General features: G+C 32.7%; 1 protein-coding gene across 1 annotated transcript; it reads left to right on the top strand.

Annotated features, from left to right (window-relative positions):
- Positions 1 to 208: 208 nt before the first annotated feature.
- LOC124365373 lies at positions 209 to 1,266 on the top strand. Its single transcript, XM_046821348.1, has 2 exons — positions 209 to 967; positions 1,064 to 1,266. Exons 1-2 carry the CDS (start codon positions 775 to 777, stop codon positions 1,264 to 1,266), a joined length of 396 nt encoding a protein of 131 aa, XP_046677304.1. The 5' UTR covers positions 209 to 774.
- The last annotated feature ends 16,330 nt before the right edge of the window (positions 1,267 to 17,596 follow it).

The following is a 17,596-nucleotide window of genomic DNA, read 5'->3' on the forward strand; positions in this document are numbered from 1 at the left end:
CCTTTAAAAACATTAAATAAATGATTAAACGAATCATGGCATTGAAGAGCTTATTTTAGCAAGAAATTAAACTTATGAAGCTGCAGTTATGAAGGATGACATGTTTGATGTTGAAATACGAGTCTGAGAAAGACTGAAATCAATGTCATGAAGTGAAAATTAACCTCTTACGGCCCCATGTTGCGATTTAGCTACATACCACATTTAATTTTTTTTAGGACTTTAGATGTTAAATATCGCTTTAAATCCCATTGTTACGTTTTTGCAACATACTGGTGGTAAATTTTGTGGCAAAACATTGGCTACACTGACTACAGGTAGTCCAGAGGCAGCCATCTTGTTGTTGTGATTCTTGGATTTTACGTGCTCTGCAATTCAACAGCTTTAGAGAAGCCATACTCCCAAAAAAAGGTAAGTTAGCTAAATCAAAAAAATACTAGGTGTTGAGAATTTCATTATTTAAGTATATTAATTGATTACATAAGTTGTTTTCACAAATTTTCAAAGTTTACAGCTCGAAAACCGTTTGAGTCTTTATTGCAACATTGGGCCATAACCTAGAAAACTCTCGATTCCGCATTGTGTCTTTAATGCAACAGTGGGCCAAAACCTGAAAATCTGTTAGTATATTTTTTGCAACATTGGGCCATAATGGCTGGGTATAAACTTAGTTTTCAAGGTATATATTTGTTTCCAAATAAGCATAATTCATTACAAAAGAGTCTCGAAGATTTATGCTATTGTAAAACTAAAAACCTATATTTGTAATTAGAGATGAATCGATCAAGGAGGGATCCTCGTCCTCCGGTTTATCTCACGAGTGAAGAAATAGAGGAATGCTGTATGCTGCCACCTGATTCGAGTGACGATGATAGTGCAGACGACAGTGACGCCGACCCAGATTACGACCCAGACCTTGCCCACACAAACCGACTGGAAAGATTTATGCAATCTAAATACAATAATGGTAAGCACAGCTCATTGACATTATTGGTGATACTTATTACTTTGTGTATGTAAATGTAATATTATAATGATCTAACTCAATTGTGTTTGTCCTTAGACGAAGAAATGAACTCCGAAGAAGACAACTTAGCAGAAATTCGAAATGAAACCTCAAGTCAAGCAGAAGAGGAAGAACCGTCTACTTCTACGCAGGCACCAAGGAAGACCAACAAAGATAAGCCTCCACCCCCACTTTGGACAAAATGTGGATGCTGCCGAAAGTGTAAGAGAGCCTGTTATCTGGAAAGGCACACTTCCTGAAAGTACTGTGCGTGCCTCTCCTATAGAATACTTTAAAGAATTTTTTGACAACTCAATTCTTGATAGAATTGTAGATCAGTCAAATTTATTTGCAATTCAAAAAAAATCCTAACAAGCCATTGAACTTGACCAGGAATGAACTCGAACAATATATTGGTACTTGTTTTGCAATGTCAATTTTTTGGCCTTCCCAGGGCAAGGATGTATTGGGCAAGTTTGACAAGAGTCCCAAAAGTAGCAGATGTTATGGGTCGAAATCGTTGGATTGAAATAAAAAATAACTTGCATTTGAATGACAACACGAACTACAATCCAAATGATCCTGAGCATGACAGACTTTACAAAATTCGTCCCATGATTGATCATTTAAAGGAAAAATTCAAAATGATTTCCAAGGAACAGCACTTATGTGTTGATGAACAGATTGTTCCTTATAAGGGGAACTCAAAACTTCGACAATACAATCCAAAAAAAACCTAAAAAATGGGGTTATAAAATCTTTGCTTTGTGTGATACAAAAGGACTTGTATATAACTTTGAAATTTACTGTGGGAAAATTCAGCCAGTTCCTGGTTTTCCTGATCTTGGGGCGAGCTCAAATATAGTTCTGAAAATGGCCAACACCATTCCAAGGGAGAAAGATTACCTACTTTTCTTTGACAACTGGTTTTCTTCATTGCCACTGTTTTTTGAACTTTCTAAGCTAGGCATTGGTGGATTATCTACCATAAGGACTGGTCGTTTTCCGGGATTAAACTTTCCCAAAGATAAAGAAATGAAAGCACAAGGAAGAGGATCATTTGAAGAAAAGAAACATGAAAAAGATGACATTGAGGTGAGAGCAATCAAATGGTTTGACAACAGAGGAGTAACCTTAGTTTCGACTTTTGAAAGTGCGCTTCCATTGATAGAAGTTAAGAGATATGATAGGAAATCATCAAAGGAAATTTTTGTTCCATGCCCGAAAGCTGTAGTAACTTACAACAAATTTATGGGAGGTGTAGACCTCTTGGATGGCTTGATTGCATACTACAGAATAAAAATAAAATCCAAGAAATGGTACCTAAAGTTTTTATTCCACTTCATGGATCTCACACTCGTAAACTCATGGCTTGTTTACCGAAGAAGTTGCAAAGAGCAAAAATTAACTAAAAAAGACATAATGGACTTATTGGATTTCAAATCAAGTGTGGCCGAGAGTCTTCTAAAACAAAGGAAGAACACAGAAAAGAAAAGAGGAAGACCATCTGCAGATCAGATTGATATGCAACACAGTCTAAAGAAGAAACGTGGCCCAGCCAAACCAATTCCAGAGCCCACTACTAGAAGAGATGAGACATCACACTGGCCTCAAATCACAGAGGACCGACAACGTTGCAAAAAACCCACAATGCAAAGGAATAACTGTGGTGAAGTGCATCAAGTGCAGTGTTCATCTCTGCTTGACAAAAGCTCGCAATTGCTTCACCGCATTTCACACATGAGCTTAACCATATCTGGTTTATGCCTAAACTTATTTTATTATGTTTGTGTACTCTACTAGAGTTTTTTTATTAGCAAGTTTCTAAAAACTGTTAATATATTACCCTGACAATGAAAACTTTCATGTAAATAAACATTATTCTATTATAACCCACTGTTTCATTTTTGTTACATACCCATTTTGAGCTTATTTTACATTATGTTTGCTTGCCAGAGTACAGTTGCCAGAGCTGCTGTCTGAGAGCCAATTACCAGCAATACAGGTTTACACACAAAATGTAACATTCATTAAATAAGGTTTTTTTGTTTATTTTTAAGTTACAAAATCCAAAACTGAAAGCATAAATAGCCTACCACGTCTCAGTTTTATGTTATAGTACCGCTGTCATAGTCATATACCATAATTTGTGTTTAAAAGCTGAAAGTGGTTGGCAGCCCTGCAGAGCAGTGGTGGGGGGCAAGATAAACATTCCTTTGTGTCTGGTGACTCACAGCAGCACAGCAGTAGTGAGCAGGTATTTTAAGAGAGAGGTTGTGTGTTCAGTTTTAATTTCAACACTTCTTAAGTATTTTTTTGTAATGTCTAGTTTACGTCGAGTTTGTAAAAATCCTCAAGACAAGTTTTGTTACGTGTGTGGAAGGTACATCATTAAATCACAAGGAAGGCCTATAACTGAAGAGGTAAGAAAGGCATACTTCCTTTATTTTGGCTGCAAGGTGGGGGACCAGGATAAAAGTTGGGCCCCACATATTTGCTGCATTAGCTGTTCGGTCAACCTTATCCAATGGGCCAAAGGGAACAGAAGGTCAATGCCCTTTGCTGTTCCAATGGTTTGGCGTGAGCCTAGCAACCATTTCAATGATTGTTATTTTTGTTTGTCAAACCCTGAGGGATATTCAAAGAAGCAAAAATGTAAAATCCAGTACCCAGACGTGCCCTCAGCAATCAAGCCAGTTCCACATGGAGACGATTTGCCAATTCCCACCCCTCCAGTTGACTGGGAAAATTTTTTTATTCCCAATATTAGTGAAAATGATTGCCAGCAAATGGACAGTGAAGATGTAACTGAGCAAACAGATAACCCTAACGATCCTACCTTTGAGCCTCAGATGTCAAACGAACCACATTTTATCAAACAAAACGAATTGAATGATCTTGTTCGTGATTTAGGCCTCTCTAAACAGAAAGCAGAACTGTTAGGATCACGACTGCAAGAATGGAATCTTCTAGCAAAAGGCACGACAGTGTCTTGCTTTAGAAAAAGAAATGTACAGTTTTTCAGCCTTCTTTAAACTTGAGGGTTCAATGTGTGTTTGTTTTGATGTGACTGGGCTGATGGATGAACTTGGCATTAATCATACACCGGATGAATGGCGTCTTTTTATCGATTCGTCGAAATATAGCCTAAAAGCTGTCCTATTACACAATGGTAATAAGAAACCATCGATACCTGTTGCTTATTCTGTTATAATGAAAGAAACATACGACAACATGGCAGCCATCCTAAAGGCAATTCAATACGATGAGTACAAGTGGCAAATATGTGCAGATTTCAAAGTAGTTGCTATTCTTATGGGCCTTCAGGGTGGCTACACAAAATACTGTTGTTTCATATGCTTATGGGATAGTAGAGCGTCAGACAAGCACTACCAGCAAAAAGAATGGCCAAAAAGGTCTAACTACACGCCTGGTGATAGAAATATACTCAACATACCTCTTGTAGATCCGGAAAATATAATTCTACCACCACTGCACATCAAACTTGGATTGATAAAAAACTTTGTAAAGGCAATGAGTAGAGAAGGTGAAGAATTTGCATACCTATCCAGTTTGTTTCCTCAGCTGAGCGAAGCTAAGATCAAAGAAGGTGTTTTTACTGGTCCAGATATCAGAAAAATTATTAAAGATCCTGAGTTCGAAACAAAACTCAATAAAAAAGAGTTGGCCGCTTGGAAATCATTTGTCCAGGTTGGGAAAGGGTTTCTAGGAAATACCAAGGAGGAAAACTACAAAAAATTAGTCCAAGATCTTTTGAAAGCGTACCAATCTATGGGTTGTCGAATGTCTTTAAAAATACACTTTCTCCACTCTCACTTGGACTTTTTTCCGGAAAATCTGGGAGCCGTAAGTGACGAACAAGGCGAGAGGTTCCACCAGGACATCAGAACAATTGAAAGCAGATATCAAGGCCGCTGGGATCCTTCCATGATGGGCGACTATTGTTGGTTCCTGAAACGGGAAGATTTCACACCCCACAAGAGAAAGAAGTAAAATAATAATAACAGCCTTTAGTGTCAACTTGAAGTGAAAATGTTCTTTATTCATTCACTTTAATGTATATAATAATAAACTTAAGTTTGGTTGGAACATTTCTGTCAACAATTTATTGAAAATCCCTATTCTCATAGTTGTTAAACTATACTTTTCTTAAGTTTCTTAGGATGTCTTGTATCAAAAAATCCGTACGTCCTACATACTTTTTATTGTTATTTTCGTGTTTAGCAAGGCAAAATACATAAGAAACACCTATTTTGATCAATGTTACAGAAAAAATATATTTTTTTGTAAACCTGTGAATTGCTTTCCAGCGGTCAAGTCATAAACAATATTTCATGAAAAGGTTTTTAATTTTTTCCAAAAGTACAGAAACATTTAAAATTGAGCAATCAGTAAATATTGAATTGTAAGATATTGTAAGCTTATACGTGACCTGTAAATCTCAGGACAAAGGTATATAACATTATTACTTAAGTCCTGACAAACACTTTTCCCCATATGCGAAAGGCTCTTTGGTGCTTAATTTTCAATCTTTCTGTCTATCATAGTTTTTCTAAACAATTATAACGTAAAACCTAATAAAAAGATTTCAAAAAATTTGGATCGAATATTTGTGTTGAAAAATCCAGTTACTATAATAAATATTATGACATATCTGAATATCTTCAAACAGATGGCCATAAAGATTTTAATTTTTAATATTTCCCAAACCACAAATTTTGTTAAGAATTAGAAAAATAACATTATTTATTGAATAAAAAAAAGAACGCCAGGCCAATAATTGAAATCAAATAACGAATAATTGTGTTATTGCAGATTTAGCCATAATAGCAAACACCTACACATAAATTTAAGGTTTAAATTCACTGCAACGTTGGTTTTGGGCCATTGAATTAATGTGCAATAATTTAGATTATCAGGAATATTCATATCAACCTTGGAACGTGACGATGTTACTGTACAATAGATTTAATGATTCTGCCTTATCGCATATTAAATAGTGTTATTGTTTTCTGTAAAAGTAAAAGTTCTGTAAGTGATCCAAAGTAAAAGTTCAACATGTTGTATCTAACTAGTTTCAAAACTCTGTAGTGATTATACAATGTAAAAACTTATACCCATTGTTACATAATGAACAAAGGTAAATAAAGAACCTCGTCTTTACCAAATATCTTTGAGTTTATAAATTATTGTATATTTTTATCGATACAATTTATGCAAAGGTTTATAGGCTGGTTGCGAAACCTTAAGTTGTGGATCGTGTAGCAGCTGCTCATTACCATAAATCAGCGCAGATGGCGCTGCTAGCCTAATCTACATGTGATGTAACAATCCATCAATAAACAGAAGGTGGAGTAGGGCAGGGGACATCGTGACCACCGGGGTCAGGATAGCCGTTAAGTCAATGCAAGTTATACCGGAAATAGGTTCATTCCTAGCAAAATATATACTAGGATTTCAAAAACCTGTTCAAGTATACAGTGCTTTTTTCTCGTTATTATTAATGGGAAGCAATAACGCTGCACTTGAGGGGAAAAATGATTACGTGAAGATGCATCGTTTCTCAAAGTAGATAATTATCATAACAAAACAATCGTGGCTTTTTGTAAAGCTTAACCGTTCCCTCAGAGACTAAGCTGTGTTACTCAATCATGGAAAGTGGTCGACTGTATTTCTTCAATTGAGATAACACCTTTGTTAATAATAAACGTGGAAGGGTTATCGCTTATAACACACAACCATCACGACAAATTATATGAGTAAACAAATGCTGAAAGTGACAAAGCCAAACTTACGTAATATGTTTTAACTATATGATATGTTACTGTCCTGCATGTCAGTCGTGGATACTAACAATGCTGGTGATGCGGATAAAGACAGTCCTGGTGTGTGCGGATAAGACAGTCCTGGTGCCTGCGTGTATCGGCAGTCCTGATGGTTGAGGATAACACCAGTCCTGGTGTCTGCGGGTAAAGACAGTCCTGGTGTGTGCGGATAAGACAGTCCTGGTGCCTGCGTGTATCGGCAGTCCTGATGGTTGAGGATAACACCAGTCCTGGTGTCTGCGGGTAAAGACAGTACTGGTGTCTGTGGATAACGACGATCTACGGATAATCACAGCCTTGTTGTCTACGAATAACGAGAGTCCTAGTCGCTACGAATAGCGACCAATCAGACTGAGATTCATGCTTATACAATTTTGGTGAAAGTAGCTTTAAGGAGTGTGTATTTGTTATACATTAAGTGAATATCAAATCTTTATACAATGAACTAAAGTGGGACACAGGTTTCGTTAGATTAGCTGAGAAGGATTTTTCTATCGCAACACTGAGCTTTAGATGTGTATTAGAGTGTATAGTAGTGGAACACGTAATATTTGACTGTACAACTATGTATTCAAAAACATGGTTAAGATTTGAACCCCAATCTATGTAAAACCAATTATGATTTTATTACAAATCTATACTATCAACGATAAGTAAAATTTTTCGAGAGTACATTGAAAATAAAGCTTAACATACGTAGAAATTATTAAAAAGAAGAACGTTAAAAATCATAAAAATATGTTTTTCAGATTCATTAATGTACCTATTTATTTGCATCAGTATATGTAATGACAGTGGAATAGAATGTAATAATAATGCACACAAACTACTGCTGTAACACCTGTGTAGTACTTTACTACAGCAGGGGACTACTCTCATTCACATTCAGCGGCTGATGTGATTTGATATGTATTTTCCATTATTTTATAATAACTAGTGTAATATATACATAAAATTCTGCGAAAGAGCATTAGTTTATATATTATACACAAAAACTATTGAAGTGACAACTGCGTCGTAAGTTACTGCAATAGGGAACTACTCTTATCCATATTCAGCAGTTGATATTATATGATACTTATTTTCGTTTTTTTCATAACAAATAGTGCACTTTATCTAGAACAATCTATCGTATTTATAATATTGTAGTATGAAACACCTGTACAGTAGAGAAACATTTCCTAGTGCTCAGTTTTATTGCTAGTTGTAATGAAGACAAACGGATACTTTGTTTTGCTCTCAGGTATCTAAGCAAAGTCTGCGTCGGTTTGTTAGTATCTTCGCTTGCCATACAATATCTACCGAAATGTTATAAGCTACAATCTTCAATATAGGTCTTGCACTAATATATTTCTACATAAAACATTTATCGATACCGTTTAATAAAACGTTAATGACAAAAGTATGTTTTATAGGTTACAAATTGTCAAATTACAAAACGAGTAAAACTTTTAATGTCTAAATTAGGTAATAAATGTGATTACAATTTATAAAATATGAACAATAACAATTTCAAACTGTATAATGCGTCATACGAATGACTAAATGATTAGGTAACTGCTAATATCAAGAATGGCCTAATCCTGGTTTCAAAATAGTTGTTGAAATCCGAGTAAACTTTTTATAAAGAGAACAGTTCTACAAGTTTCCCAGAAACTTTCAAATTCCAGATAGTAAAGATGATTTTCATGAAATGTAATATGAAATAAAACTGATAGCTGTAGGCACCTAATGTTCACCAAAGATGCTGAAACAGTTGGTTGAATTAAAATTTTACAAATACTTCAGTAGTTTAATCTAAATGTTGAAGACAAAATTACCATCTAGCTCTTGGTAGATTTCCCCCGGGATGTATTTAAACCATTTTTAATACATTGGATGTAACATTATTTTATACTCTGTTATAAACCCCACCTTAAAGAAAAAAGTTGCTTCATTTGATTAATTTCCTTTTCGTAACGATGAAACTATTTACTCAAAATCACTTTACTTATATTATATATATATATATATATATATATATATATATATATATTTATATATTAGATCTCGTGTGTTGTTCCAACAATTAAATAGCATTGTAAAACGACATAGTTTGCCTCATCCACATGTCAAATTACAACATTGTATGTACCAACTGAGGTTTAAGAGTATTTGTAACAGTGATCCTATAAATAAAAAAAATAATTTAACGCAAGTTTTGAAATTAATAGAGGTCAGCTAAATAACATCTACTATTGTTTTGGATATCCTTAAACAATTTGTGTTGATTACATAATCATTATAATTAGCAGACTACTCATTTCTGAAATACCACAGACAAAGCACCGTAATAAAACATGAGCCGCAGTAAAACATAATCGCACACTTACAGTATGGAATTTCATCAATCATTGGTAAATGCCCCATTTATAATAATAATTGTTTGGCTAAGTTCATCGAAATAGTCCCTGAAGCCATTCATGACGGCTTGACATTTCGACACGTCCCTTCTCAACACTTTGCCTAATACTGCTCTTATAACCAAATTTAACATGATTTACAAAGAGTTATTAGTGAACAAATATTTCTAAACCAATTATAATAAGTGAAATAAATTGAATTATATAAACTAAACACACACAAAAAAATTACAAACTTTCAACTAGTTTTTATGTAATGATGACTCGCTAATAATTTAACATAACAGCTGCAGTTGCCGCAAATGTAGGGTAACGTAGACATTAGTAATTTATTCTACACCAGACGCCGAATTTCAGAGAGCTTACCGTTCTAGTAAACTACAGCACTGGCGTCTCCACTGTGTTTTCTAACCTAATGTTTTGAGCGTTTGGTACTGTAGGAGAGCCTGAATCCTCACGTTAGTAAACATTGAAATCTTCTTGCACGCTGTCTCATTGCAGAGAGAGTAGTGTTCTAGTAACAGCGCTGTATCTCGACCTTGTTTTTGTAATTTATGGTAATTTATTGGTTGGTACTGAAGTGAAGTTTAAGTCTTCATGTTATTAAGGTTTGAAATAGAAATCACAAAGTTTATAGTTGTTAATTAATAACTGATTGATGATGACAATAATAATAATAAATATAATAACCTTTACGGTACATGTCGGTTTATTGTATTATTCTAAAGTTATTTCAAGCAGGAGTCATAATAAATTTGTATTAGCTCAATGTTTTTGGTTCTGGTCTGCTTCCATCAGTAACAGACATACCTTTTCCATGTTGTGGTCTCTTAGTGTTCTAATTAATGTGCCAAATAACACTAATATATTTTTTTAGAAATATAGGTTATAACTAACTCTTAAGTATAACGTGACAAAATGTTTCTCAACCACCACCAAGGATACTGTAGGCACGTGTCAGGCTCTACTACTTTACCTCAATGTAAGCCATTTACGATCCAACCTTAGTTAATGTTACACGGGTCTAATATCTTCCCATCCCAAAGTGTTGGTCAGCATATTTGAATAGCAGTACATTATCACTATTTTTCAGCTTAAAATGCTTGATGTATTACGGTTTTTACTTGAAGAGGAAGGTAGATTTCAATCCACAAAACGGAGTGAACCCTTCTAGTGACCTATAATCAAGGCAATTTTTGAAGCCCAACCATCCTGTACATCGCCAACAACAAATTTCACATAAATTAATTAATTACAGCAAACCACAGCAACGTATCATGATCTTTTAAGCCGCAACAAATATATTATAATGTTCTAGCACATACAATAACATCTATATCTGTTTAAACATAATTATATAATTACAACTTAATGTTATTTTATTGTAAAATAACCGTACCCCATCTAGGTTGTACACAGACCATCAATAATGCATTTTATAGAGACGAGACTCTGAGTACCAGCCAGGTTAGCATTCATTTATTCACCGTATTAATTCACCTGATGTATAAAACACGTTGAAAGCATCCGTCTTCATTGACGGGACTTAGGCTCATTAGCATTTCCTCTTGTTGCCAGGACACTTGAGTGGGTAACTTACTTTTATCGTTGGAAAAGTAGATAGGCATATTCAGAACTAATAATAAAACAGTTTTAATACATTTCTATATGAAACAAATATTATTTTATTGTTTTTTACATAACTAATTTTAAATTTAAAGCACAATTATTCCATTTATTCTTTCATTTAAATCACATTATACTACATGAATCAATAAAAAGTTCTTGAATCAGAGAAAAGATAAATAGCAGCCCTGGAATGGGGAATAATCAATGATGTTTGTGTGGCTGTTACTATTCACGCCTCCCTCCCCACATGCGCTCATGTTGACATTTAAAATATTAAAGTTCATTCGGTTAAATCCCTGAAGCGATACACGTTCACGCAACGTCAAATTTTATATTTTCTTATCTCAGATATATTTATTACATTAGTTAAAATACTAGGAACTGAATACTTTACTACATTATACGTTTTTGATTCTTTTCAGCAGGAGTAAAAAACAAACACAAACTCACTTGTGAATTAACTAAAGTCATGTATCCTAATCCTCATTTCTCAGAGTAATCCTAAGATTGTTGAAATATTTATGGCAATCGATTTTAATAACTTTGTTTTGAAAATTATAAAACACGATACAGAACAATTTTTTAACTCTATTCAGTTACACTTTGATGTGGCAGAATATAAGTAAACGCATAAATATATCCCTTAGTTTACTGGAGTATGGATAGAGAGAGAACGGTGATATACTTCTCAAAACTAATAACCAAATTTCCCAATACGTCAGTACTTGAGGCGTTAAGGAGTTGCCTTCACTGTCAAGTCTTGTTCATATATTTATTAAAGTAACACATTTACTCTTATAATATATTAATAACTTCCCAAAATGTTAGAAATAAGTATTACATATTTTTTGTACAATGTTAAATTAAACAAACAAATTGATAGCTCTTCAATAATAGGTTAAATATAAAAAGTGTACAAATAGTTTTACATGACGCGTTACGTTATATATTAGTATGTATTGACAATTCATAATTAATAAATTGCAACGTAGTAATAATTTTTCAGTCTTATTATATTGTATAAATACTTAACAAAGTCTCGTGATTATTTTTATTTTATATTCATGCAATATTTCATTGTTTTAATTATTTATTAATATTTTTTATCTAATATTTTATTAATGATTACCCTATCGCTTTCTTCTTATGGATGTATTCCGAGCAGAATCCTTAATAACTCAGTAACTTTGGACATAATCAGAAAAAAAATTAAAACTCTTTTTACGCTGAAAATAAATTCAGGCTTTTGTGTGTTGCACAGGTGTTTTCTATATTGAGTAATCCTTTCTGTAACTAATTTCAGATAAGAAAGCTATCCACCTGAATCTTAACTGTAATTAATAGGTTACGTTAATTTATATAATGCCTAAACCATACACTGGTATTCTCTCAATTAGACGTTGCTTAGTTTAGATATAACATACTTGTACGTACCAAAGGTTTTACAATTGATAACTATAATGACGTAAACATTAAGTTCTTTTTATCTTAAACTAGAAAGTGAAGAGGAGGTATTAAAATTATATTTAATTGAAAAAAAAAACTGTTTACACTTTATAGTAGTAATTGAAGAAATCTCGTGGGTTTAGTGCAAGAATTTGGACAGACAAGTCGTGATTTCGGCGGGCCCGAGGCAGGTTAGTGACATAACAGATTCGGATGTATACATTGCACGAATACAATTTTTACATGCAATATTTTCTCTCCTGCTTGTATCCTGCCCACATCCTTCCTTCACGTGAATCCCGACCTTAGTAATTTCTAAATCAGATCAGTTCAGTTAATAAACGTCAACCATTAGTGCGTATTAGAGTTTGAGATCCCTGTTTACACCAATTGGACACCGTCCTCTACCTATTGACCTACTATCTGGGAGTGGCGATGGCCGAGCGGTCTAAGTCGTTGGACTTTGGGTCTGAGTTAGAGATAACGCAGGTTCAAATCCTGTCAGTGACCATTGGACTTTTTATCAGTACCATCGACCTTGTACTGTATCGACTCTCCCCCTTATTCTGTTTGATAAGATCCTCGCACAGGCCAGTGGCCCATGAGGGTGGACAGAATAAGGCTTAAATAGGGATTGGCCTCTCCTTAAAAAAAAAAAAAAAAAAAAAAAAAAAAAAAAAAAAAAAAAAAAATTCATATTTATAAAGAAAAGTTTTGTTCATTTTCAATTTAATCTGCAAGCCTTATGGAATAAATTTAAGTAAAATGTTTTAAAAGATTGGTTTTCTAAACTCTAACACTAGTTCTAACGTACTAACGTTCATGTTTTCTGATTCAGATTGAGATAACAAATTTCCAAAAGTTTAAAGAATTTTATAAAAATAGATATGATGTCTCTTGAAGGCTTTTAAACAGTTTTGTGGATTAATAAATGTGGTTTCAAGTTAAGATTAGGACGGTAAATGTTTATTTACTTTTGTATTAATGTTTATTTTATTAGCTTTTAAGTAAAGTGATATGAGTGTGAACAATTTATTGATTATTGATTTCTTTAAATAACTTTTGTCGAGACTATTTCTATTTTATTTTATAATATTAATGTTAATTTTATTTTAAAACCAAATTCTAATTTTTTTTAGTTATTGCGTGAGCGTTAAAGTAAAAACAGTTAAACATTTTTTTTGTAATTAATTTAAAGCTTAAAAGAAAAAAAACGTTTTTTTCATTATTACACAAATAGAAGCTGCCAATTAAAATTTGCTTGATTTATTTAGATTCGTGGGTCGATTACAAATAGTACATAAGTGGCGAAAGTTTACTGTGTTCCTGTTTCACATCTGGATGTGAACCACAATATTATGCCTCATTAAGTTGAAATACAAACACAGATTATTTCAGTGGCAACATTTTGATCTTTTCTTACTCAACCTGGTCGTAAAACCACACGTGGTAGAGATACATTTAGACGGAATATTCCAAGTAATTAACTTGAACTAAATGATTTGGTTTCAGTATTTCATTCATGTACAAGAAGTTAAGTTTAAAAAACAGAGGTGCCACAGTGTGAGGCTATAAACAAAAGCCTGACTGTTATCACCCCTTGTAAAGAAAGGGTAGAGCTCGGATTATATAGCGTAATACAAGTGCCCTACTTTCTCTTACCTTATGAGCTTGGACTAGTAAGAAAAGGTTTTAATATTGTTACAAGCTACCGGTGAAAAATTTACAATTTACAACTTGTTCTAGTTACTTTTCCACGACACAATCACTATACTGTTATCAATTCAACATTGTTGATTAAGTAAATATTAATTACTTATTAAGTATATTAATCCATATTTAACAAAAAAAGTTAAAATTATTTACAAATTATTACGTACTAAATGTTTATAAAAAGTGGAATAAATATGCTTCGTCATTACTGCTCATTGCTATCAATCTTTAAAGGATCCTTGTAACTTTCGGTGTGATAAGATGGGTAAAGTTCGTTGTGGGGGGAAAATCATATAGGGAAGGGTTGCGGGCCCTATTTGGAAGAAGAACAGGCTAGCTCTGTTACAAACTCTCCAGTCAAAGCCGTAGGTCATGTTTAACCTAGCAAGCGTCTTCAGTGTTAATGTAACCAGTATAGGTTAAACTGGAAAGTATAAGTCAGCCAGAAGTGATCTCTTCTGAGTAAGTTATTCAGTTTACTTCAATGGGTGTGTTACTTCTGTTTAACACGTTCGAGTAACTTCTACACACTTCCTGATGAATCCTAAAATTATACTTCAACGTTAAACTCTTATTCTTATATTTAGTTTTATTTATTTATTTTTTATATCTGTGAGGAAATATAACTTTTTGCAACACTGTCAAAAATAGTAGGGAAATAACTATATTTTCTTAAATAGTTAGAGCATGGTTGATGGAACAAAATGATATTTAATACACGTTTAAGATAATAAATTAATGTTCGGCTATTCCCATTTATTAAAGTAAACGTTTAACCTTTGATAGTGAATTTAACATTAAAATATTGAATATTTTAGCAAGGTTATATTGAATAGTTAAGTACTGGAAGATATATTATAATAATGATTATTTCTTTGTCAGCTCTAGATGTATATACTAGGTTACAATTTAATGTATAGATTTAGTAACGTAGATAAATCTAGGAATTCCAATTACATGGGTATAGAGAACTGGGATTTGGGGAATAAGGCCAATATGATACAGATCAATAGGATCAACCAATCTCACCCTTTACAGTATATTGAATTATATAGTACTATTATTTTACAGTATTTTACTTAACTATTGCCAACGAACTGCTCAGACGTCCATTAGACATGGCAACGATGTTCTACCAATAACTAAACATCTAAGTAGTCAAGCGATCTCACTTCTTATAGTATATGCAGTCATGCAATTGTTGTAAATCGGAATTTCATTTAGTTATTGCCATCGAACTGGGCGGACGGTCAGCAGTTAAACACCTCTATAATAAAGGCTTTATTGATAAACCCATTCTATAATTGATAACTGAAGTCACATAATTGCTTTGAGTTTAGTGTACTCATTGCTTTAGTGAACGAGGCAGTTAAGTGTGAAGCAGGTACGTTGTTTCCTAACTTCAATGTTTAGTCTGCTTTAATAATGCTATAAAAGTATTGACATATCAAGTATTGTTTTACAAAAAAATAATATTTTAAAAGGTTTAAATCGTATCGAATAAAACAACCTGATATACAACATAACCAAACGCCACATAAACACAACAAGCGCAATTATAATACAAATTTGGATTTCACAGGTAGTAAGAAATCAGTACATTTGAAGAGGGTTAGTAAACAATCTGCCTGTATGTGGCTAACCCCGGAGGGTAGAGAACGAGGCTTAGGTGTCTCCGGTTTACATAAATTACGAACGTTGTGGCATCCCTTCGTAATGTAATCTAGTACACTGCAAAGTACGTGATTAGCCTTCTGTCACGATTAATTTACTGTTATATACGTTATATAAGTTGTCATTAAATTAAACCATTAAACCAGTACATTACTGCCTAGGAGAATGTTTCAACGCTTTTAAATGTAATTTTAAGATAAAATAATTTGATTTTCATACTACCCCCACTCATGTTTTTGAACTAATACTGCATTCATCCATGGTCTTAAATATTTTTATGGATCCTAAGTGATTACAATAACAATGGATTTCATAACGAATAATCGATTTGAATGGCCAAAATAAGTATCTTTTTTATTCCATGACACATTTATTAAGCATAATTTACAGGATAACCTTAATAAATTCCTTCGTGTTACTTCTATAGATAATAATTATAATATTTACTCGATAAAACTTTTAATTCTAATTTTATTGTTAACAAGGTCAAAGTTAATGATTATAAAATTATTAGTGTTGTAAGAAAAATGGTAGCAGTAGATTTTAACTTACTCCTTATTTACTGGACTTAAAAAAACTACTGAAATTGTGTTTATTTTATAATATACAAATGTAAGATGTATTATTAGTTTACATGTTTAGTTTTCAAAACACTGATGGGACTATTACACTCAAAATTTCAATGTTAAAATAATCGTAACAATCTTAATGCAGCGCCTGTAATCTGATGCTGTTGCAAACACGATTACTGGAATCTAGATTCTATGTCCGTCTGAAGAGATCGAAAAAATAACGACAAAGCTCAAAATGAAAATTTTACACCGTTTTGACACCACATACACCATAATTACAGAATATAAAATTAAGTTTAATCTACATAATTTGGCATTCTCATTGTGTCAGAATTAAGGGAATTAAATCAATCAGTATTTGATAGTTATTATTATTATTATTATTAAAAAAATATTATTACGTATTTGTGAAATACCATTATTAATACGTCAATATCATTATGAACTTAAAACCATACCAGGTTGTATCTATTCTGGGCATTAGATGGGTTAAAATTTATGATTGAAAGCCAAGGGCCGTTTTTAAACATTGTGTGTGTGTGTGTGTGTGTGTGTGTGTGTGTGTGTGTGTGTGTTCAAGTTCAAAAAAAAAAAAGTTCAAGTTCAAAAATTCTTTATTTGTATTCAGTTACAGTACAATACATACATTTCATGTGCTATGTATAGCACGTGCGAAATGAAAAACATTGTTTCATTTAATTTTATATTGTCTTTTGCATCGTTGGCAATTAGTCCTTTACAGTCCTTTATTTACTGGTGCAGCTACCATTCCACAACTCAAACCCACAATTACAACCTTACAAACTAAATAACAGTGAATATTATCAATACTAACAGATTTCCACAACCTCCAATTCCATTACAATAACAACAAATACTTTCTTTAACAAAACCAGCAAAAAATCTATAATGACATAAACAACATAATCAACATTATAAATAACACATAAATAAAATAATAAATAAATAAACAGGAAAAACACATACAATTCTATATAAATACATTCAGGAAACATGATTTTCTGTTAATATTAAATCTATATAAAAATACATATTTAACAATCTATAAATCTATATTTAACAAATAAAAAAAAAATTATTAGATAGTACAAATCATATTATATAAATAAATATAAATTATATACATATACACACACAACATACACATATATATATATATATCATATCACATATATACATACATACATATACACAGTCAGTCCATTATGATCCAATGTTAATATATTCTAAAACTTTCATTTTGAATTTAGGTTTCCGTTCCATTAATATATAATTTCCAAAATGTGA

The sequence above is a fragment of the Homalodisca vitripennis genome, chromosome 6, assembly GCF_021130785.1.
Source record: "Homalodisca vitripennis isolate AUS2020 chromosome 6, UT_GWSS_2.1, whole genome shotgun sequence".
Taxonomy (NCBI): domain Eukaryota; kingdom Metazoa; phylum Arthropoda; class Insecta; order Hemiptera; family Cicadellidae; genus Homalodisca; species Homalodisca vitripennis.